This window comes from Neofelis nebulosa, chromosome 2, assembly GCF_028018385.1.
Source record: "Neofelis nebulosa isolate mNeoNeb1 chromosome 2, mNeoNeb1.pri, whole genome shotgun sequence".
Classification (NCBI taxonomy): domain Eukaryota; kingdom Metazoa; phylum Chordata; class Mammalia; order Carnivora; family Felidae; genus Neofelis; species Neofelis nebulosa.
The window spans coordinates 204,562,369-204,587,275 of record NC_080783.1 but is presented as its reverse complement, the minus strand read 5'-3'; the positions used below and the strand labels follow the sequence as shown (position 1 = coordinate 204,587,275).

The following is a 24,907-nucleotide window of genomic DNA, read 5'->3' as shown; positions in this document are numbered from 1 at the left end:
GGGTGGGTGTAGAAAAGGCTTCTAACTGAAGTTTTTAAAAGTTAAGGGTAGCCTAAAGAAAAGGTTAATGATTTCAACATCTCACATCCCAGAGAGGTACTAATAGTTTTGGTTAGCCTACAGGAATTATAGTGACAGAAATTCCCTAACCATTGTAGTTGTGAGAACCAAAAAGTTGTTTTAGAAACAACCTATCCTCTAAGGCTGAAGTCAGCCATAGCGTGAAATCTTAAGTCAGTCAATGTTCATGTTTAAATTTGTCATCTTTTTGATGGCAGTGTATAGTATGATAGAATAACTGTAACCTATCCTTACATCTAATTTCTGGTTGGTTAAGTTCTATTCTTCCCAAAAGCAAGCACAAAGTGGAAAAAAAACTGAAGGTTTGGGTAAGTTTTCTGGTTTCTTTAATTGCATTCTTATTGGCAATTACTTTGCAAAACAGGAGGGATACATCTCTAAAGCCTCCTACTCAAATGAGGAAAGCCCACCCAACCACAAACCTGGAGGGCAGAGTTAAACCTAAGGAAAAGAGAAAGGGGGGAAAAAACCCCAAATTGTTTGGCTCCTAGACCCGTTGTTTATTTCACTCTCTAGCATTCAAAGAGATGTGGATCTACAAAAACTAGACACAAAGGCCTTTTACTTCTTTACAAACTACTCTGTCAATTATCAATGAAAGGAATTTACATGCCTTGCTTTTTATTCCAAATAAAGATTCCCACTTTAATAAGGGTGAAACAGCCGTTAGGAATACACAGAAACACAATGCAATAAACATAATAACCAACACTGTTGGAGGAAGGGGCAGAGACAAAAACCCTGGAGAAGGAAATTTTTCTATAGTAACTATGTGAATAGTTGAACGAAAACAAGTAGGTTGCTTACTTCATTTATCAATGACAAGTTTGTTCCTAAAAGCTCTGACCTGGTAGAAATGCCATTAAGATTATTCCTCCACTATCATTGTGCTGTCTCAAATCACAGCCTCCTCCTTTCAAAGTATCTCAGGATTTTGTAAACAAGAATATGGTCAAAATGCAATACAATGCGACTGAAATTTGGAAAGCCAGGATGGAGAGCCTGAGTCACAATAGCTTGAGATCTTGGGTTACATTTAACCTCTTTTTCATCCACAAAGTACAAACAAAATACTTTTTGATATTAAATCTTTTTCATAAATCTATTAAATCTTCCCTCTGCATGAACTCTAGATTCCATTATATTAATTTTAGTAAGTTATAAAAAATCTTCCATTTGATTAAAAAAAAAAAAGGCACAAAACAGGAACCAAATGAAAAAACCGTTAACTCTAACACAGGATCTGCCACTTACTTGCTGTGTGATCTTAGGCAAGTTTGAAAAAAAATTTTTTAATCAAACGGATAAAAATACCTACATTTCATATCTCCAACCGTTATGTATATTCTGCAACTTTCAAAATTTTTTTTTTGTAAAGGCTTAAACACTTCCATACTTTTAGATGAAGAACTTCACACGAACAACTTAAAATATGTGGCAGAAATGACAAAAATCAAGTATGAGTGATGGAAGAATCAATGTATAAACAAACTTAATATCCTAATAAGGAACTAAGGAATCCAAAACATTTTTGTGATACTATAAAAGTTATTTATTCACTATACACAGAACATGTCCCCTATAAAATGTACAAGTAAATCACTAAAAAGTATAATCTGGTGAACATTTTCTCAATTACAGAACACACTAAATCAGTTGGGATAACAGCTCTCTGTCTGCCTCAAAATAATCTAATTATAGCACCCAGAGTCTCCTTTAGATCTACTGCAAAGTTACTTATTTTTGGGATTATTTCCTAATGTGTGTTTGAGGAGGCAGAGTTAACAATTTAATATAACTCTAGTATATTACAGTCACTGCACAATGAATCAGTTTATTACAGATTAAAACATCATTTTTTCATTATTTGTATTAATGGGATGCAAACAGAAATACTGGATACTTTTAAATGGCAGATAACCACAAAATGATCATTGATAGTATTCTGGGTTTTATAATTACATTAAGATATGAATGGTGTAAAATATCGTTACGAAAAATACACCTCAAAACAATGAGGCCATACTGTAATGATTGACTAGATTGTGCTCAGTAGGTATTTATTAAGTCAATTTTCTCTATTTTTCTCCCCGATTACCCAGGACAATTTTTGCCCACAGTAAGGGCTCAGTAAATAAATGTTTGCTGAATATACTGACTTAGGACAGAGGTGAGAAGAGATGGACCCTCTTAGCTAGATGTCAAGTATTCTAATTGGAATTTATTTGGAAAAGAGAGTGTAAGATGTAAACTGCACATGGCATACAAGTAAATAAACTCAGATGCCAACAAAGCAAACCATTAAGCAGAAAAACACTGGCACTGGAATAAACAAAGGCAAGATTTGCCAATAGCGAAAATGGAACTGACTTTAAGAGATAACCAAGAAAAAGTTTATATTGGACCATACCTTTTCTCACCCAATTCAGTTTGAGACAGACCAATAGAGGCACTGTAAGAGACTATGGCTGTCTTCCTTGATATTCAAACATCCTAGTTTCCAATAGTTTATTATGGACCTGTTACCCACGAATCAATATAAACCTATTCAGATTTAGGGATTAGTTTCCACAAGTACAAAGTTGAATTTCTTTTTATTTGTCCTAAAATGCTTACTTTCAAACTTGAAGGGACTTCAATTATTCCATGTAGTTTCGATAACATTCTTTTATCTTTTCAGACCAGAGTCAAAATATTCGTACAGTATTCATACTGCAGCACCTTCCACCCACCCTTTGGTCGCTTGAACTGCCCTTCTTTGGTTCTTTTTCCGCTTTCTCAGATCTTTCTTGAAGTGTAGTAAGCAGAACTGTACTGGGTATTCCAGCTGCAGTTTGGTCTTAAATAAAAGAAGGATGTTTGTCAGTTTGGTTTTCTTTATTCTTCTCTGTGGTATACAGGATTTTGTTAGTTGAACTGGATGTAGCAGCTTACTGGGCCAAATTTGCAAGAGAATAGTACAATAGTTCCCAGGTCTTTTCCCTGGGTTGTAAACTTAACAGCTCATACTCTATGTAGCACCTTTCCTTTCTCACTGAAGCATTATCTGTCATTTTTCTTCTTGCTTACTTGGCTTCAAAACAAAACAAAACAGAACAAAATGCAGAGAGATCTTAAGTAAAAAGAGAGGTGAAGTGTCAGTCCTCACTGCGTCTTGATATGATCTGCTCTAATAGTGACGACAGTGCCAGACACACAGTGGATACTCCAGAACTGTGGAACTAAGTAGCCCAAAATTAAAGCACTGTGTAAGGATCCTCATCAACTATGAGCAGGATCCTATCCTGGGTTCAACTATAATTTAGTCCTTCTGAAGCTCATTAGGTAGGTCACTTTAGGAGTAACAAAAAGTTCTAAAGGAAACCATGTGAGTCATTTTAAGTGACACAAATAAATAAAAATGAAATCATCAGGCCTTCTATTTCTACACAAAGACTGAGAACAGTTTCAATGGGCTATCCACCTCCTCAATCTATCTCTCTCAAATTACAGTCCATTAAAAAGAAAAAAAAGTCACGAAGGACCAGGCCTGGGCCCAAAGCTTCGATCTGCCTTTTTTACAGCCTTTTCTTTGTATCTCGATTTCCTTATCTACGATATGGGGTAAATCAATATCTTTCTCAAAGGGTTTTGTGAAAAACGAGTTAACACAAAATTTTTAGTAGCGTGTCTGGCACATCATAAATGCTAAGTATCGGCTATCGTTATCATTGTAAGTAGCTAGAACTCAAACCATAAAACACCTAAATCAGTTCCCCAACGTGGTTATCACTTAATATACTAACTGCTCACTGACATTCAATGCAAACATATTTAAAATCAAGCCATTAATATAAGGCCCAACGCATCTTGTTTAGGACAAGGAAGAGCAGAATTATTGGTCCATTCAATAATGAAAATATAAACTTACAATTTAGCTGACTCAAATTTCATTTTAATACTTAATACTACCAATAATCTCTAAGTTATTTAACCCAAGGGGCTTAATAAGCAATCATGAAACAACTTTGACATTACATAAGGAATCTTTAAGTAGTATGTAAAAGATGTACCTTTCTGGCAAGTTCTATCATTTCCAAAGTAAAAGTTAGTTGTGCCTAGTGCAACACTGTGATTAAAAATATTCCTCAACCTACAAAGGATTGTTTCCACTGTTATTTTAGAATCTCATTCAAAACTATAATAATTCCAGTTAATCATTATTTCCTTCATTTTGTTTTTATTATAGCATGTTTGCTTAATTTACAGCAAGCAGAAAATAAGCTGGGTCTTGTTTTGATCCAAACATTGATGTTTTAAAGGTTGTACACAATATTTGTTAAAAAGAACATATAAAAATACCTTTTTAGAAGCTTCTATAAGAAAGAAAATACAAAGTTTAACCCCACAACTTTCCTCTTTGCTAGAACTGCAAACTACTGCTACAGTTTTAAATAGACTTTTTGTTGTTTAAACTATACATCCAGGAAAATCTAAAAAATTAAAGAAACGTGCATATAAATGATTGCATAGCAGAACATGAACATTAACTGCAAACAGTAAAGAAATGAAAGTTAGAAATACTATCAAATATACAAAGGTTCTAGAATCAATCCTTTAAACACATTCCACAAACAGTATTTAAAAACCATCTTTTGTTCTTTACAGGCAAGGCCTATATTACTAAAACCAAAATCAAAAAAAGTAATCCTCTAAAAGGAATCGTTTCCCCACAATATTTACTTATACCTGCAAGCAAGCAATCTAAAATTTTAGAGATGCTAGCTTTTATTCTGAAATGAGATTGGACATGTCCCTTTTATTGTCCCCAAAAGATCTCTCAGAGAAATGCTAAAAATTATAAATGGTTAGGGTATTGGTTTTTTGTTGTTTTGTTTTGTTTTAGTCAGGTACTGCCAGGTACTACATTGATAATCAAACTCAAAGAGATGAGATTCCTACTGAAAATTCTTTTTCCAAAATATTTTAAATTTCATGGCACCACAGAATCACCTAGAGTGGGAGTGTTCTCCTTCAACTTGTCTCACATGAAATAAACTGAAGTGTGAAGAACAAGCCTCCTTCATAAAGTAGCAGGCAAATTTTGATACAAACGCACAGACCGAGTGCTAGAAGCATCAAAATTCAGTTTTACACTATGCATATGCATAAACAAAACCTACTTTGAAACAATTTACTTGCTGCTTTTTTAACAGCAGTAAGAAAACTAAGCAATACGACCAACAATGCTCCTTAAAGTTTAGAGTAACTACATGAGAGCATTTTTTTTCCCCTTGAAATTATTTCTGCCATCATTGTCCTGCTCAAATTTTAAGGTTTGAGTTCTTCCCGTGTTTATATGTTCCAACTCTTCATAGAAAACAGAAAAAAGCAGTGAAGGCTCCATGTTTCGGTCAAAACACTCAATCGTGCCCCAAATCCTACTTAACCCAGTTGGCATCATTCCCCAAGACAGTGGGGTTAACAAAAGAACTATTCCACGCTGTCATAAATTAACTATTATTATCACGGGCCTAAACATCTCAACAAGACAAAAAGGTCCACCCTGAACCTAAATGTGTCTGATCAGTCAGTGTTGTACTGTGGCTACAACTCACTTTTGTATCATTCTATCTTATTAGCAAGCTACATTTCTAGGTTAACAGTTCTACCAAATATGGATATGAAAGTTTATTTTTAATAAGACAATGTTGCAAATTATGGTCAACCAACATCTTTTCACCAATACTTCAAGCATAAAAAATGAGAATCTTTACAAAAATATACAGAGACACCACAAATTGGTAGCTGCCCATAACATTAAACAAACTGGACTCTTAAGAGTGGCTTCTCAACAGCATATCATTTTAATTATAACCATTTGCCTGGTACAGGGAAAACTGACAAGTGTTTTTTTAAGCATCATTGCAACATTGTATTCCTGATAATTTAAGTAAACCAAACTATGAGTAAATGAATGATACATGCCTAAAAATATCAAGGTTTATACTATCAGTGGCCACTGGACTTAGGACTAGTCCAAGACCTTGATCTAGATTTTGACCTAGACCTAGATTGTGATCTTGACTGAGATTTGGATCTAGGTGGTTCTTTTTTCCTTGATTCCTTTTCATATCTTGAGCCAGACTTATAATGTGTTTTGGAATCTGTTTTAGAGGTGCCTCTAGTTTTGGTGTGAGATGCAGACCTAGAACGTGATTTAGCCTTCATTTCTTTCTTGGGCTGGGACTTGGACCGTGATCTTGAATTGGATTTAGATCTTGAAAAAGATCGATTTCGGTGTTTGAATCTTTCAAAACAGAGGAGAGATACAATTAGAGTAAAAATTAGATTCTATGTTAATCAAATTTGTTATTTTTAGAGCAAAAGTTCACTCTGAAATTGAAAAATGTAGAAGTCGTTTTCAAAGCAAAGTTATTTACCTATCATTGTCGGAATGGCTTCTGCTACGCCGTGGTCTTCCAGCCGGTCTACTGCTAAAAAGTACATCAGAAAAAGCAAACAGTGACAAATGTCTATTTACACTCTTCTCAAGTTTCTAATTAAAAAAACTGAACCATAAAACTTTTAAAATAAAGCACTAAAATAATTTTAGTCTCAATGAAGCATACAATGTATATAATTAAAGTGTACAAAAAGATAAAAAAAATTAAAAGCTAACAAATCTTTTCTGACAGATTACTGTACTACACATCAAACTTACTTTCTAGGACTATAAGATCTTCTATAGTTGTAATCAAAGGACCGGCTTCTTGATCTTCTTCTTTCATAACTTCGGCTTCTAGAACGTCTGTATCTGTCATAATCATCATAGCGTGAAGAACTGTACACATTCCTCCCTTCCTTGGCTTTCATTTGATTTGGAGCTATGAAATACACAGAACAGAGATTTAGAAAACAGAGATATTTGAAACCTAACCTAGTATTTTAAGTCTTCAAATTATAGGGAAAATGTCTGCATTCTCTTCCCTTATACCCCCAATCTGTGTCAAGGTTAAATGTGAGACTATTAATCTTGGAAAAGGTATTTGTTTCCAAGGAAGTCTATAAGAATACTGTTTTAGGTTAAAAATGATACTCTCAAATATCTTCCCAACTATTTTCTTTCAGAGACCTTTCACCATCTAGCTTGTCTAAAAATATGCCAACTATTTCAACATTGAGGAAATTTACCATATTTAAAAAAAATTCCAAATTAAAATACAAAATGACTTTGAACCATATACTAATTTGGAATTATTTTGTGTGTTTTTCATTTATTAGAAACACAATTAACAACGACAAAATACTTATTGGTAACCTATGGACAATGCTTTAGCATCAAAATGCAGTAACATATGGATCTAGGGTTCTGAGATCACAACAAAAGTAGAAAAGAGCGAACATTTATTGGATGCCTTAGACCCACCCACACCCCTGGACAGTCCTCAAATTCCTGTTATCTCATTCAATTCTATGAAATGGATACTAAATGCATATGTGCGTTTAAGTAAATAACACAGTGAATACTGAAGAACCCATCACCCAACCCAAGAGCCAGAGAATTATAGCCTGTGTCTGAGCGCTCCTCTCTTCAGCAGCTATTTTCACCTCTAACTTAAAACAATTTTTTTCAACGTTTATTTGGGGGGGGCGGCACAGAGAGCCCCAAAGTCAAAGTCAGACACTTAACCGACTGAGCCACCCAGGCACCTTCATCTCTTTTACTATCTTGCCTAAGGTAACAAAATGGTTGAGCCAAAATTTAAACCCTGGTCTACCTGACTCTGAAGCCTGTACTCCAGCCTCATTAGCATGCAGCTAACACCTAGTACATGCCTGCATAATAAAACCACATACTAATATAAAACGGATTCTAGTAATTCCGTAATCATCTGTTTAATTCTATCTGTTCATTTCCACAGCCACACACCTACACAAATACCCAATTATACCAGGGTGCCGGTATTATCAGTCGGTTAAGTGTCTGACTTCGGCTCAGGTCATGATTTCATGGTTCATAGGTTCAAGCCCCACAACAGGCTTTGAGCTGTCAGCACAGATGACACACAGCCTGTTTTGGATTCTGTGTCTCCCCCCTCTCTCTGCCCCTACCCTGCTTGTGCTCTCTTTGTTACAAAAATAAAATTAACATTAAAAAAAAAAAAAATAAAACAAACAACAATACCCAATTATACCTTGAAAATCTGTATGAAGAGAAATGGCTGAAAAGACCTAATACTTTTCAAATTATTTCCCTTTGAATTCCATCCCCAGAATATTAACCATGCCAGAGTCCAATTTCTGTCATTCTGATTTTCACATTCTACCTTTCTGCAAAGTATCTGAGTTACTCTATCTTTTCAAGATCTTTTTAGGTTTTAAATAAGACAAACTGCAAATACTTCCAATAAGAAACATCAAAGCACTGTTTTAAAAATGACGTATTATACGTGTAATAGGCATAAGGGTACTTACTCTTCCGATCCCCCTGTGCAAACTGTATTTCAATTTGGCGTCCACAAATCCATTTTCTGTCCAAATTATGTAAAGCGTCTTCGGCATCACGTACATCCTCAAATGTGCTAAATGTTAAGGGGCTTGGGAAGTTTTGCATACTTTGATAACGAGTGAACATTCAGTTGGTAAGTCTGGTATATTTCACAATCTCTCAACATTATTCTAGAAAATCATCCAGATCTCACTTAACTTAGGTTGGTTAATTCAGCTACAGATATTTGACAGCATTAAAGCACTTGTGATTTCCTACAGCATACATTTGAAAACACATGTGAATATATAAAATTATTAAAATAAGATCTGTTATAGCTGAACTACCAAGTAATCCTATCAAAAAATTTTCCTGAGATTTAAGTTTTAGAAAACAAAAAAGAAAAACAAATGTCACTTCTGTTGTATGCTAAAACAAAAATTTCTTAAAATAAAACCAAAACCGCTTTTCATGTTTTTGTTTCAAAGAAAAAAAGAAAATGCCAATAGTTCTTGTGTAAGCAAGCATAATATACCTTACCTTACAAAAGAATTAACTTCAAATTTATTTTGCTGTTTTTCTCAGATATATCTAACACTATTATTTCACATAGCTGTCTCCCTTATACTATACAGGAAAGATTGGTATGCTATCCATTTGAGGATATCAAGATAGAATCAATCAATCGTCAAGACATCGCTACACCAAAAGCATATTACACCCATGCAAAGACTATAAAAGCATGCGGTCAAGAAATAACAGACCATTTCTAAAGATTCCTGGACTGAAAAGCCCTAACCATAATACTAAACATATAGCTTACTGCAAAGAAGTGAATTTGGGACTGGTTTTCAACCTGAGAAACTTCAAGGTAACATTTATAAACCTGACCCAGGAACTGTTGGTACCCTGACTGGAGAAGCTGCCTTGCCCTCTTCCCTCCTTGTCAGCAATAGTACTATGACAACTCTTGGCTTTACAAAGTTATTCTGTCCAAATTTAGCTCCTTTCCTAAAACCACCATTCTGACGGAAGCCAAGCAAATCAGAGCAGTGTTTGATATAAAAGCTCTGGAAAGGGACCTAGGTTAAGTTGGGAGTGTAGATTTTCATTCTATCCTAAAAATTACTATTCTAACGTGTCCATTTATATTTCTCAAACTTGAGAGACAAAGAGTGTAGATCTTAGGCTGATTAAAAAACAGTGCTGATGAGACATACTTTCTCCAAGACTGATACTAATATCTGTTTATTTCAAGTACTAAAACGTCTACCTCACGAGATTTCCTATTTTTCATTCTGAAAGGAATTAAGGACCACTGCCCGTTCCCAGGTCTCTCTTCCCGAATATATTATGTATATGTTAAAGGAGGAGAGGTTTTCCCAAGTCTAAGTCATAGGACTTTCAACAAGAAACGAAAAAGGTTGACAGGGAGTTCAGAACCTTCAGTACTATTATAATTCAACACCTGTCAAGGTTAATGCATTTGGGCTCTAAAATATTAAAAAGAGTAAGCTGGCTTAACATGTATACCACTTTATTTATTACCCCAGGATGCAGAATACAATTACTTTCTAAAGGATAAAATTAAAAGGTGTAAAAATTATTGAGAGTAAATCTAAATCATTCTTTGGGTCTACCCTCAAAAACAGAATCCTGAGCTGAATCAACCATGGCAAAGTTTTACTATATACAAAAGAGAAGCCTAATTGGGAAGTGTCAAATATCACTCTGATGCTAGTTATGGAGAAATCTGTACTTGGGATCTTTCCAAAATCCTGAGACCTACTTCTTTTTAACTATTTTAAGACCATAGAAAGACTTTGTGTATATGAAATACATGATCCTCCTTTAGATGACAACTCTCTTCTAGCTCAAGTATCACATACTCTTGAGGCAAACTAGTGTTGATCCTGGTTCCCAGGCCACCCCAAACCAAGTAAAAGCAGGTCAGCATTGTAAGCCAGAAAGCATCGCCTTTTAAAAATAGACAAACAAAAAACCAAGCCAAATATAGCTCTTATCCTCTCTGTAACAGAACTTTGCAACCAATCCCCCCAACTGTCCTTGATCATTAGCTTTGTAGAAATAGCAGCTTTCAGCATTTCCCCTAAGTCTCACTAGGGCCCCTGCTAAGTTTCAAGAGACCCAATGAATTTAACAGGAAGAACTTTTCCTAGTCTGACACCCACAGCCCAAACCCTTGCTGTCTCACTGAAGGAAGTAATGTCACCTAAAACTCTGGGTCAGGGAATGACTTCCCATAGGTCCTGATTAGGTACCTATAGCAGGGATAAGGCCTTCTGCAATCCACTCAGAGCCAACTGATCCTATGTGCTAAAGCAGTGCAGGACCAGCAGACTTCACAGAGCTAAGTTTAGAAGTCAAGAGTATGTGTGTGCCCATAGCAGCCACTTTAAAATCTCTAAACAGGTAGTATCTCCAGTGGATTTGACCTTACAAGACCACCAGAGTTGTTTCTAAGGAGGTCCCAGTGCGAGCACCTGTCTCCCTTTAAGCACAGCTCTGTGGAGTTAGCCTGACCCTAGAACCTGATGCTACTCCAAAGAGCATTGCCTATTACCCTATGGCATCTGACCATATGGCCCAAAACAAAAATATGCTGAATTTAAGCTTAACAACATTACATCCTGATACACTTTAACTTGACAATCTAAGAGAAAGTGCATTTATACAAGACCACAATCACAACATCAAAGGCCCACATAAATCAAGTTACAGGTTTTGTCACTAGACCAAACCAGAATAGTTTTGAAAATTAACTGCTTACAAACATTAAAAAAAAAAAAAAAAAAAAAAAAAAAAGGAAAATAGTTATTCTGTAGGATACATCAGGTATGACTCCTTTAATCTTGGCCATCATTCAACTTCATCTTGACCTTTAACTCTTTAAGTGCTTGTCAGAAGGACTTGTCATGAGATGCTTGGCCAAATATGACAGATGGCTTTATCTTTAACTTTGAAAAACAACCTTTTCCCCCTTTTGTAGATAAAGCGAGGCTTTGTCTCCCATTAGGCTTGTCCTTCTTCCAGCTTTTCTTTATTTTTTCTTTTCCCAAACTCTCCCTTCTCTTCAAGCCTGATCCTTAAGAGGTCTTTGGCTTGTCTACTTGCCTTAAGTGTTGAATTCTACTCTAAAGGTTCTTTCATGCTTTCTCTTTGGGGTCGCCATAACTGTACAGCTTTACATTCTCTGAGGTAACAACAGAGGACAGCAAATTAGGGGACAATATTAAAGAAGTTTACCTCATTGTTATACAATTTGTTTTTGATCAAGTGATTCAAATTAACAGACAATACCAAACTTTAATTGCTAAGCACAAGAACATATTAACTTTTGACTTACATTAAAGGTGGTAGCAACCAGAGTGTATTCAAATTTAAATCACATATTATAATCACTGATTTGAGTTTCAGCAGCATGAATGGAAATTTAAATATTTTATTATTTTTGGATTAACTTTAAGAAATAATTAAGAGCAATGTGTGAGTCATAATTAATTTTCAAAAATTTGAAGACAAAACATTTATTATTAGAGGACAAAAATAAACTACTTTTTAGATGTTACCTCTTACATAAACTTGAATTTCAAACTTCAACACCCCTCACTAATCAGCCATCTGAAGAAAGGATATTGAACATAAGCAAATCCTCTTGGACGACGCGTGTAGAAATCAAGTGGAACATACACATCAACTATAGGACCATAACGACCAAATTCTCGTCGTAAATCTTCGGACCTAAAACATCATAAAAAGACCCCCAATTTTTATGTTCACTCCCTTAAAAGAATGTCTCTGTAAGAAATAGATAACTTTCTGTAATCTGTCATTTAAGGAAAGGGGCTGTGATGTATCCCTGGGTTACCTGAAACAGACAAGCTTTCTAAACCTCAACATCAAGAGCCAACTTTAAGAACATACAAAAAACAAAGGAAAGCTAAGATCCAAGATTCTGGAAGATAATGCAGTTTGTAATAAAACCCATTACTATTTTACATTATAACAGGAAAACACATCTAAGGAAACTTGGTCACAGTTTACCTATTGTTTCTAACCACATCTTTTAATTTTTCGTAGAGGGTACAGTAACATTAGGTTGTATTAAGTATTAGTGTTTTTTTTTTTTCTTACACTATCAAACCAACATTAGTAGTCTGAAAAATACCAATCACTTTCATCCCCAAAATTATAGAGACAGGGTTAGACACTTGATAGGAGGTAGACAAAAGTTGGAAAAATAAAAGGCACAAAAATATATGTAACTCCTTAAATAATAAAGGTCAAAATGTCCTAAGGAGGAATTTTTCTGGACGCTAGAATAGTGCTTACTTTCCTACTTAAAGTTAGGACAGAATAATGTAAATCACAAGGCTACCAAAATAAAATTGACTTGTGGGGGTGGGGGTGGGGGGTGTCAGAGTGATTGTGAAAACGCAGTCTCTCCTTGTGGTAAGATCTGTTCCAAAAAATTCTGACGGCGACTACAAGCAATTAAGGGAATTGGTGAGAACAAAGGCACGGACTGGATTAATCCAATTTAGCTTATCAAGGCCCAAATGGTAGATGCTTCCTAAACCTCATTTCTCGAAGGGTGACCAGTTATATTTCCGGGAAATGAGAAGAGCTAGTTCGCAGGGTCTACTGGAATAATTTTACCTCCCAATTTTCGACATTCTCTTTCTCTAAACATCTCCAATGTTTTAAAAAATCACAAACGTAACACGACAAAGGGGTAGCGAATGCTTCGCCATAACGCCCCTCCCCCGATCCCGTTATTTCGCTGCGATTTTTTAACTACGGGAAAAAAAAAAAATATCTCTGGGCCGAGGGGGCGTGTACCCCAAGGAACGTGAACTTCAAATCCATGGGGAGCGGATGTTCGGCCGCGGCGGGGGCTGGACGCGCCGAGAGGAAGCGGGGAGGAAGAGAGGCCGAGCTGCGGAGGGGGAGGGGCACCGAACTCGCGCCACGCGGTCCGCGTTCCCGGCGGCTGCCTGGGAGGACCAGGGGCGCCGCCCTCGCTCCCACGAGGCGGTTGAGCCGGCGACGCGGCCTAGTTGGGCCCGAAAGCCCGCGCGGGACCCGCCATCTTCGCGCTTCCCCTCCCCCGGCCCAGCGCGCCGCCGCCGCCGCACGGGTCCTCCCCAAGCGCCTGCGGCCTCCCGGGCTAGGCCCGGAGTACCTCCTCGTACATACCTGGTATCGTCGGCCACGTTCCTTACGAACAGAGACGTGTTGGGGGGGCGCAGGTAGCGGGACATGACGGCGACGTGAGTCTCGGCAGGGGCACTAACGGGCTCACTAAACCGTCCGCGGATCCGGCGGCGGATCCTCAGACGCTCAGCCAGAGGGCTCCGCTACGAAACCTCCTCTTCTCGCGAGACTTCACTCCCGCCTCCACCCCCACCCCCCACCCCCCCACCTGGGCGCAACGCCTGGACCGGCAACGGTTCTTTCCCGCGAGATCACCCGACGTACGCCTGCGCAGGCGGGCGGCTAGGGTACGTGCGGCAGCCTCGGTCTCATTCATTGGCTTCTTGAGCTGTGTCTTTCCCCTCCCCCAAGCCCGCTCTTTCTTTCTTTGGTGCTTTATTTTCCCGCCCTTTTCTGCCTTGCAGCGGTTTTTCCTTTCCTTCCCCTGTTCACCCCAAGTGAGGGAACAGACGTTTTAACCCCTACGCCAAACTTTACAGTTATTGCCAACTTAGACGGAGTTTTAAACCTTAGACTTGAGAGAGATTGCCATACGGTTTCCTGTCTGGTCCAAGTAATGCCCTGGCCTTTATTAGATTGCTGATCAGCCGCTGGTATTGAGTATGAAAGGGAAGGAAGTGTGTGTCCTTGAGAGGAGGTGGGCCTGCCTCTCCAGGGCTTTCAGCACGCCGTGGGTGCACTCCCAGAGGGCCTGTGCCAGGGCTGCCCCTCGCTCACACCCTTCTCACACCCTTCTTCCACCTGCCCACCCTGTTGCCTCTTGATCAAAGGCCCTTCTCAACCTTTTGATTGGACCGCAAACCTCACATTTTAGTCTCCGTTGTCATCCACAGCTAGCCCTTGTTGCTAACGGCCTGTGTCGCAATAGTCCTTTCAACTTTTGGTCTCAGAATCTCTTTACGCCCTTAAAAATTATGGAAGACCCCAAAGGGTTTTGTTTGTGTGGGTTAGAGTTAACTAATATTTACTGAACTAGAATTTAATTTTTTTTTTAACGTTTATTTATTTTTGAGACAGAGAGACACAGAGCATGAACGGGGGAGGGTCAGAGAGAGAGGGAGACACAGAGTCTGAAACAGGCTCCAGGCTCTGAGCAGTCAGCACAGAGCCCCATGCGGGGCTTGAACTCACAGACTGTGAGATCATGACCTGAGCCGAAGTGGGACGCTTAACTGACTGAGCCACCCAGGCGCCCCTACTGAACTAGAATTTAAAACAGAGGAAATTTTAGGGCGCATTAACACACAAGCACACAGCCCACTGTCCTTCATCACGCATCCTGTGGCCCCTGGGAAGCTCCGCTCTCTGCTTGTGAAAGACTGTGCAAATGAAAAAGATAAGTAATGTTTACTATAGTTTTGATCCCTTGAAAGGGTCCTGGGGACCCCTACCAGACATTGAGAACCACTCCCTGCTCTATCAGACTCAATTTTTGGAGATGCGGGATCACTTATTAAAATGCCTCTGGCATGTAGCATAATGTCAAACAGATAGCAGGAACTCAAGTACTGTTTGATTATATGAACTTTTATTTTATACAAGGCAATAAAAGCATTATTTTTGCTTCAATCCAAAGCAGTTACGTGACAAGGGTGGTGATGGTCGGCTCTGCTCTGTAGCAGAGCTATTGTTTTCCTGCACTTATGTTTTCCAAGAAGCTTTGGACACAGTTTGTTAAAACACTTATTAATTACCCATCATGTGTCAGACATTGTGCTAGATGCTGGAAATTCAGGGGTGAAAAACATGGAACTTAACGTTTTCATAGAAAATAAAACAAGGGGTGCCTGGCTGGCTCGGCTCATTGAGCATCTGATGCTTGATTTTGGCTCAGGTGGTGATCCCAAGGTCAAGGGATTGAGCCCCTCATCAGGCTCCATGCTGACTGTGGAGCCTGCTTAAGATTCTCTCTGTCTTTCCTCTGCCCTTCTCCCTCGCTCGCACACACACACACACACACACACACACACACACACTCTCTCTCTCTCTAAAAAGAAAGAAAGAGTAGAGAAAAAAAATATTCAAAAATTATTAAGATGACAGACAATAGCAGAGCACTAAGCCAAGTGCAGGGTTGGTTTTTTTTTTTTTTAATGTATTCATTTTTTTTTTTTCAACGTTTTTTATTTATTTTTGGGACAGAGAGAGACAGAGCATGAACGGGGGAGGGGCAGAGAGAGAGGGAGACACAGAATCGGAAACAGGCTCCAGGCTCCGAGCCATCAGCCCAGAGCCCGACGCGGGGCTCGAACTCACGGACCGCGAGATCGTGACCTGGCTGAAGTCGGACGCTTAACCGACTGCGCCACCCAGGCGCCCCGATGTATTCATTTTTTGAGAGAGAGATGGAGATAGAGCACGAGTGGGGGAGGGGCAGAGAGAGAGGAGGAGACAGAATCCCAAGCAGGCTGCGGGCTCTGAGCAGTCAGCACAGAGCCCGACGCGGGGCTCGAACCCACAAACTGTGAGATCGTGACGTGAGCCGAAGTCAGATGCTTAACCGACTGAGCCCCCTGGGCGCCCCCAAATGCAAGGTTGTTTTGAGTGTGGTGCCCTGTGTAACTGCACAGGTGGCATATGCCCGTGAAGGCTGTTCTAAATGTTAGCCATTATTGTCATTACTCATAATGTTTTTTTTTTTTTTTTTTTTTAATTTTTTTTTTTTCAACGTTTATTTTATTTTTTGGGACAGAGAGAGACAAAGCATGAACGGGGGAGGGACAGAGAGAGGGGGAGACACAGAATCGGAAACAGGCTCCAGGCTCCGAGCCATCAGCCCAGAGCCTGACGCGGGGCTCGAACTCACGGACCGCGAGATCGTGACCTGGCTGAAGTCGGACGCTTAACCGACTGCGCCACCCAGGCGCCCCATCATAATGTTTGAGAAATAATGGGAGCAGGTGAGGTGTGAATATTTACTAATTGGAATTGCTTTCGGCTTCACATACCAAGTGCCCCTTTGATCTTTTGTGTTTTAGAATCCCAGAGCCTCAAAAAAGATGCTGTTGGAAAAAGCAGAGAAAGCCAGCGTCTTTCAGCCAGCAGGAGCTTGAGGACGGTTTGCCATAAAAGCACCACATTTCACTCCGAGCACACAAAATACCCGGACTGGTAATTTTTTCGAAGACCAAACGTTAATCTCGGAAAATGGTCTGTTAGCACTGTGCTGCTTCTTGAGGAAATTATGTTTTATTGGGATTTATGTCAGAAAACCACTTTCCTTGGGTAGTATCCTCAGAACCACACAAAGAAGACCAAAACGTACAATAATACAACTATGAACTTCCTTGATCCTGAGACTGCTCTTTCTTGATTTACGGGCCGTAGCATAGACGTCATGCCTGAGTGAGTTGTGCTATTTGCTAGAGGGAGACTCACAAACACAAAATCCAGGTGCTAAGGCCTTGGAATGATGAGCCCGTCTCCATCAGCAGAACCCAAACCTTGCGTCAATATATCAAGATTAACTTTACTGGGGTAACCGTTGAATTCAGATGATTGTCACAGACGGTGCTTAGCCCTGGGCCTCTGTCTCCGTGGGCAAACAGTCAATTAGAAGCATGCTTTTTAAATTTATTTCATAAGACATGCCTGATTTTCCTATGAGCCTTCTCACTAATGAGTAGGCAACAGGCCAAGTTCCCCAGACTGAGGAAGATTTAAACATTCCTTATTTGTGGGTTGGGAATTTTGGAGCACACACATTATGTACACATTATCAGTTGTGTTCAGGTTCTTATAACCTCTGGCTCTCACTAGTTCTGCTCTGAGGGTGAAGACACTGTGAATATGCACATGTGTTCATCATATTCCTTAGATAATCTATTAGCACATAGATTGCTACCTTGAATTTGCTTAAGGTAAGAAAAAATTACTTGGTATATCTTGGCCTCATTTTAATATCTTAAAATAACATTTTTCGTAGTTCTAAGTGTCCAGCATGTATTTAAAAAATTTCCGAGGGGCGCCTGGGGGGCTCAGTCGGTTGAGTGTCCAACTTCAGCTCAAGTCGTGATCTCGAGGTTCATGGGTTCGAGCCCCACATTGGGCTCTGCACTAACAGCTTGGAGCCTGGAGCCTGCTTCAGATTCTGTGTCTCCCCCTCTCTCTGCCCTTCCCCTGCTCATACTCTCTGTCTCTCAAAAATAAATAAACATTAAAAAAAATTTTTTTTAATTTCCGAAATAATTTCTTTACTATAAAGAAAACAGGGGCACCTGGGTGGCTCCAGTCGGTTAAGTGTCCGATTATTGGTTTCGACTCAGGTCATGATCTCGTGGTTCCTGAGTTCGAGGCCCACAGCACAGAGTTCGGGCTCTGTGCTGGCAGTGCGGAGCCTGCTTAGGATTCTGTCTGCCTCTCTCTCTACAAATAAAATAAATAAACTTAAAAAAGTATTAAAAATGAAAACAAATATCACCTGTGATCCTACAACTCAGAATTCATTAGTATTAACACTTTTATGCATTCTATGCATGTACCTAATTGTTAAAATTGGAGTCATACTGTATAGTTTCATAACATGGGTTTTTTTTTTTTTTTTCCACCAGATAGATTATAAAGAATATCTTCCCTGGCCATTAAATAGTTTTAATAAATACAGTTTTTTTAAAATTTTTTTTTTAACGTTTGATATATTTTTGAGACAGGGAGAGACAGAGCATGAACAGGGGAGGGTCAGAGAGAGGGAGACGCAGAATCCGAAGCAGGCTCCAGGCTCTGAGCTGTCAGCACAGAGCCCAACGCGGGGCTCGAACTCACGGACCGTGAGATCATGACCTGAGCCGAAGTCGGCCGCTTAACCAACTGTGCCACCCAGGCGCCCCAGTAAATACAGTTTTTTTTTTTTTTTAAATTTTTTTTTTTCAACGTTTTTTATTTATTTTTGGGACAGAGAGAGACAGAGCATGAACGGGGGAGGGGCAGAGAGAGAGGGAGACACAGAATCGGAAACAGGCTCCAGGCTCCGAGCCGTCAGCCCAGAGCCCGACGCGGGGCTCGAACTCACGGACCGCAAGATCGTGACCTGGCTGAAGTCGGACGCTCAACCGACTGCGCCACCCAGGCGCCCCAGTAAATACAGTTTTTAATAGCTGCTGTAGCAAGTATAAATTGGGTTCAATTGCCAGTAACAGAAGCCTGAAATAATCTTGATGATGATAGCTAACACTTATTGAGCACTTCAATGCCAGGCACTTTTCTCACAGAAAAGCAAAGAAAAAAACTCACATAGTAGAATGTTACAGTTTTAGCAGCCATTTAACTCATGATTTTCAATTATATGTTTTTTTTATTGTTTAACTTTATTTTTTATTTTGAAAAATTTACATCCATGTTAGTTAGCATATAGTGAAGCAATGATTTCAGGAGTAGATTCCTTAATGCCCTTTACCCATTTAGTCCATCTCCCCTCCCACAATCCCTCCAGCAACCCTCAGTTTGTTCTCCATATTTATGAGTCTCTTCTGTTTTGTCCCCCTCCCTGTTTTTATATCCTTCTCAGGCCAGGGTGACAGCACTTGTCCCTTCACAGTACAACTGTTAAGAGATGTCCAGAGGGATCTAACTAGATCACCTGGGTTCCACACATATTCCTCCCAACCCCCATGGTGGGACAATAATAACCCTACCTCTTCCTACTGATGTACTTTAAAATGGTTAACATGGTAAATTGTTATATTACGTGTATTTCCCCACATTAAAGAAAAACACCAGGCTATAAAATAGAAAAGACTTTAATCATTCAGTAAAATGCTGGATCTTTGCATTTACCCTCCCCCGAAATTTTCATTATTAAAACTCACCGCGAGAGGAACGTCATTGCATATCCAACGTTTTGTACATTTTGGTTGGGACACATTCCTAAGTGTTGACTTGGTGGGTCAAAGAATATGAATTTTAAGAACTTAATATATATGATCAAAATACGCTTTGGAAAGATTCTACCAATTCACCCTCCTTATATAGAGTTTGTGTATATTATCACTATGGCTTATAAATATATGGTAACAAAGAATTGTGTAGGGAGTTTTTTTTAAACACATACGCATGTACATATATACACTCATTGTGTGTAATTATAGTTTTCTTGTTATTTTTGGGCTCAGATTATTGCAGAGATTTAAAAAATACCAGTAAACAAGCTTATTAATGTTCTTCTTGGAACCATATTTCATAACCACTTGGTATTTATTTCTGTATCTGGAACATGAGAAGAGGCCCACGATTATGGGGAAAAATCGCATTAGGTTTATTTTTCACATGGAGAGAACTTAGGCACAAAAGGCAAAGACACAGAGATTTAATTATTTACTCTTACTGTACTCACGACTATGTGACTTGGTGACCGGCCAGCCTGCTGGCATGTGGGAGGATCAGGTGACTTGGAGCTCTCAGTGAAAAGTTCAAGGTGTTACTGGGTTCTGATTTAGGGCAAGATGACCTCTGCCCATCTTTTGACTTTCCTCTCTCCTGGCTCCTATGCACAGTGTGTCCCACTTTAGAGCATCTGTTTCTTTCTCTTTTTCCTTTCTTTAAGTCTGATGCTTTCTAGAATCCTCTTTGCTCACTGATAACTGTTGGAATGGAATAACTTCTGGACCATTCCCGCTTTTATTTGTTTCTTAAAAAAATTTTTTTTAGTGGGTTCTACACCCAACCTGGAGCTTGAACTCATAACCCCTAGGTAAAGCATCACATGTTTTGCCAACTGAACTGGCCAGGTGCCCCTGGACCATACCCATTTTTATTTAATTATTTCTTTATTAAAGAATTCTTTTGAAATGTGTATTTATTTTTGAGGAGGAGGGAGGGGCAGAGAGAGAGGGAGACCCAGAATCCGAAGCACGTTCCAGGCTCTGAGCTGTCAACACAGAGCCTCATGCAGGGCTCGAACACACGAACCGCGAGATCCTGACCTGAGCAAAAGTCAGACACTCAACCAACTAAGCCACCCAGGCGCCCCACCATACCCATTTTTAATGGGCATTCCAGCTTAGTTCCTTGCCCTGATGATCAAAACATAATCACCTCTAGCTGTGCTCCTTATGGGTTCAACTCTCTCCTGGTTTCCAGTCTTCTTTTTCCCAATCTTGCCATACCCACGAGACGGTGGGGGCGGGGGTGGGGGCGGCAAATCCCTCAGGTTTGTCTTTGTCTCCTGGACTTTCACCCTGTGAAGTACGTATTATTATCCTTATTTTTGACTGAGGAAGCTGAGGCTAAGAGAAGACCAGGGGTTTCCCCAAGATCCACAGCTTGAAACTGGGTAGACATTTGCTGTTCTTATTTCCTGTTCGGGGGATTCCCGACTTTATGTGTCTCACTGAGAAGGAAAACCTGCCTCACAGTTTAGATGCTATAGAAGCGGACGCTTTTTTCCCCAGCCTCCCTTGCAGCTAAGGTGTGAACCTGCGATCTAGGCTTAACACATCACATACCTCTTTTCAGGATTTGGATAGCCTGGGCTGGAGTCACAAAGAAGCAGGGACCGCAGAGAACTCTCCTTGGTGGCTGTGGTGGTCACAAGAGTGGCAGAGACCAGTGCCTGGCCAGTCATCATTCAGCACTCCAGGACGGGCAGCTCCTCTGATTTGAGTGTGGCGTTGGAGCCCTGGGGTTCAAACCCTAAGCATCATGAGGGTTTGGGGATGAGTGGGGTCTCTATGGCTGGGCTGGGCATGGAGGAAGTGGATGCTATGGGCTGTCAACTTTTTTTTTTTTAATGTTTATTTATTTTTGAGAGACAGATACATGGCATGAGCTGGGGAGGGGCAGAGAGAGAGAGGGAGACACAGAATCCGAAGCAGGCTCCAGGCTCTGAGCTGTCAGCACAGAGCCTGATGTGGGGCTCGAACCCACAAACCGCGAGATCATGACCTGAGCCGAAGTCAGACGCTCAACCGACTGAGCCACCCAGGCACTCTGTGGGCTGTCATCTTTTAATGGGCCATATCATTTTGGGTAATGAGCATCTTACTGTCAACTTGGATAGAACGAAGACAGAGAATCTTCCCCCAAATTTCAGGATTGCCTAAATGCTCTGATACCCAAGTACAATTCTGAGAAGGATGTGGGCCTCTATGCAACTAGGATTACATTTTCCCATCCTGATAAGTAAGAGTTCAGAGCCAGCTATACTTTGGTGTAGAAAAATAAGGAAACGGTTTGTATCTTGCATCCAAGTACTATGGAGCATAAAATATTAGCTGTACTTGGGCAATAATGCACACATGTTCTTAATCTTATTTAGATCTCAACTTGTGTCCACCCTCATCATCATGCCCACAGTGACTTGACCATTCGTAGTGAGAGGGAAAACTGGGTCTGGGTTTGAAACTTGGGCATTTGCTCATTCAGATGTCTTCTAGTTCTATCGAGCGATGTCAAATCAAAAGACAGCGTCTGTGAAAGAGCAAACGCTTCACCTCTGCTGGACAGTGATTCTCACATCGACCCTCTTTGGGAATGCAATGCGTGATCCATTGGGAAAGATCCCCAACAAGCTGGAGACGTGAGAGGGAAGGAAACAAGGGTTGATGATAATAAGCGAGTGTCTCAAAGGCTACCAATTGTATGGAATCAACTCTTGGATCTGGGGTCTTGAGGGTGAGGAGGAAAGCACAGCAGTGCCCTTAGGGAGGCCCAAAGAAGCAGGGACCACAAGGAATTCTCCTTGGTGGCTATAGTCATCATAAGAGAGGCACAGGAGTTTAGTTGGAGCCCAAAAGACTAATACACTTTAAAAGTCAAAAAATGCAAACAGCTAAATAGTTGTCGCTATAGGAATTGCTACTACTTGCATATCCTAAAAAGGACCCAAGCCATCACCCCTATTTGACAGATGAGAACACTGAGGCCCACAGAGAGGCAAAAACATCTGTAGTTAGTGACAAGATCGGGATGGAAATTGGTGGGTGCCGACTTTCCTTCCAGTGTGTTTATGCTGGATCACTGCCATTTCCAGCTAATTGAATGACTTGTTCACTGATGTCCCAAGAGTGTCAGGTTTGTGGGGGGATTCCAAAGCATCCAGCAGGTGAGATGGACAGTGGAGTTAAAAGAGAATGAACTTTGGAGTCAGAGGTGGGTCTGAATTCTTGTCCCAGCCACTTTCTAGCGGAATCCTGGGCAGTTTCCTCAATATCCCTTATTTGAAGGATAAAGATGATAATCACAGGATTTCATCGGGTTTAAATATATGTATGCTAACCATGAGCAAGAGTTAATCCTTGAGAGTACTTTGTTCAGTATCGTTATTAATGTAGTTTTATCTCTGCTGGTAGGGACCCATGGTAGGGAAACAATGGGTATTAAGAAAATAAAAAGTGAAACATTAAATATTTATAAGATTGAAGAGTATCATCAAGGTTGCCATGTATGGATGTTTAGGTTATATACCACCCAACACAGGGGTATAATTTACACAGAGTATAATGTGAATGGTGACCTCTGGATTTGCTCAGTGTGCAACCTGAACAGTCATGGTGGTGGCCCCGAGGATAACCTATGATTAATGGTCTTCATTTAATAATGGGATGTTTTGTAACAAGGAGAGCAGAAAGCAGTTAAAGAATTTTATGGTTGGAAGGTCCCTTGGAGATTATATGGTTCCACTTCCTCATTTTCCAGATGTGGAAACTGAGATCCAGAGAGGGACAGGGACAGGCATCATCCAGGGAAGAACTGGGACAAGAATCATGTCTCTAGGTTCTTTGGTAATTGCCCTTTGTGTTTGTGAATGATTTTCTTTGTTGGTAGGAGTTAGTATTCTGCACCATATTTTAAAACTTCCACAGAGAAAGAAGATCTGTGGCTGTTTTGCGTCTTCTAAACTTTGTTCAGAATAGACTCAGGAGGGCTCAGCAGAAATTTATTTAGTTCTGGGTCCTTGTACTTCAGTGTCTTGGAAGTTTCCTCAGGCCAAAAAATCCCTATTGAGCAACACCCCTTGCAAGCACTCTGTTTGCTTCTGTTTTTGACTTGATATTAGTTGGCAAGCTGTGTAGTTTACTAACACACTCGACTAGGTTGTTAGCTTGGGATTAACTCAAGAACAGTGTCTCTGGAGGCCAAGTGAACTCCTTTAAAGTTTGCTGTGCAGGGTTGACAAATTGCTTCAAATTATAATTCAAAATCAGGGGCGCCTAGGTGGCTCCGTCGGTTAAGCGTCCGACTTCAGCTCAGGTCATGATCTTGCGGTTCGGGGGTTTGAGCCCCGCGTCGGGCTCTGTGCTGACAGCTCGGAGCCTGGAGCCTGCTTTGGATTCTGTGTCTCCCTCTCTCTCTGCTCCTCCCCCACTCATGCTCTGTCTCTCTCTCTCTCTCTCTCAAAAATAAATAAACATTTAAAAAAATTATAATTCAAAATCAAGCAGGCAGGACCTTAGTGGGGCCAATGGGAGGTGGCTGGAAGCTGATACTGGGCGGTAAGAACCTTGGGCTTCCAAGTAATAGCGAGCTCTACATTGCCAACTCATCTTCCCTCTCCTCCACAGCCAGGTATCAGCCAGTAAATGGCTATCTGGGAAGCAGCATACCCCTTGGTGCTGCGGGGACACTAGAAAGGCTAGTCGGTCTCTGTCAGTGGCGTAGGCCAAGTGGACCGTGCAGAGAACAGCACGAATTGTGAGGCTGGTTGAGGCTGGTGCCTTTAGGAGAGGGCTATGTGGAGGAATCGAACCTGAGCCGTGACTCGAAACTGGGTAGGCTCGAAGCAGAAGAGGCCGTGAAGAAGAGATAGAGGAATGCATTTGGGGTGGGAGAAATGACAAGCTCAGAGGCTTGGAGGGAGAAATATGCAAGACGTGTTTCAATGGAGTATTGAGGGGCCCCCCGGGGGGCTCCGTCGGTCGAGTGTCTGACTTGGGCTCAAGTCATGATCTTGCTCATGAGTTCGAGCCCCGCGTCGGGCTCTGGGCTGACATCTCAGAGCCTGGAGCCTGCCTTGAATTCTGTCTCCCTCTCTCTGCCCCTCCCCCACCAGGCTCTGTCTCTGTTTCTGTCTCTCTCTCAAAAATAAATAAACATTAAAAAATTAAAAGAAAATAAACGGAGTATGGAGAAATTATGAAAGGGAGTTTGGTCTAGCTTAGCAGGTCCTTAAACCTAGGCTGAGGG

The 24,907-nt window shown here is 40.4% G+C and overlaps 1 protein-coding gene and 1 long non-coding RNA gene across 7 annotated transcripts; one reads left to right on the top strand and one right to left on the bottom strand.

Moving 5' to 3' along the window:
• Positions 1-390: 390 nt before the first annotated feature.
• On the bottom strand, positions 391-13,904 carry SRSF10 (serine and arginine rich splicing factor 10). Of its 6 annotated transcripts, XM_058718647.1 has the most exons (7): positions 13,772-13,904; positions 12,209-12,313; positions 8,539-8,642; positions 6,785-6,947; positions 6,504-6,557; positions 6,269-6,370; positions 391-2,920 (listed from the first exon to the last, which is right to left on the bottom strand). In XM_058718647.1, exons 1-7 carry the CDS (start codon positions 13,834-13,836, stop codon positions 2,860-2,862), a joined length of 654 nt encoding a protein of 217 aa, XP_058574630.1. In that variant the 5' UTR covers positions 13,837-13,904; the 3' UTR covers positions 391-2,859. The 6 variants fall into 6 exon arrangements, with proteins under 6 accessions (XP_058574630.1, XP_058574627.1, XP_058574628.1 ...); XM_058718644.1 differs by lacking the exon at positions 6,269-6,370; XM_058718645.1 differs by lacking the exon at positions 6,269-6,370 and having other exon boundaries at positions 6,504-6,554.
• Positions 13,905-13,944: 40 nt separating this feature from the next.
• On the top strand, positions 13,945-17,080 carry LOC131505281 (uncharacterized). The gene is made up of 2 exons (XR_009258345.1): positions 13,945-14,076; positions 16,768-17,080. It is a non-coding gene; the product is annotated as an uncharacterized LOC131505281 (long non-coding RNA).
• Positions 17,081-24,907: the final 7,827 nt, after the last annotated feature.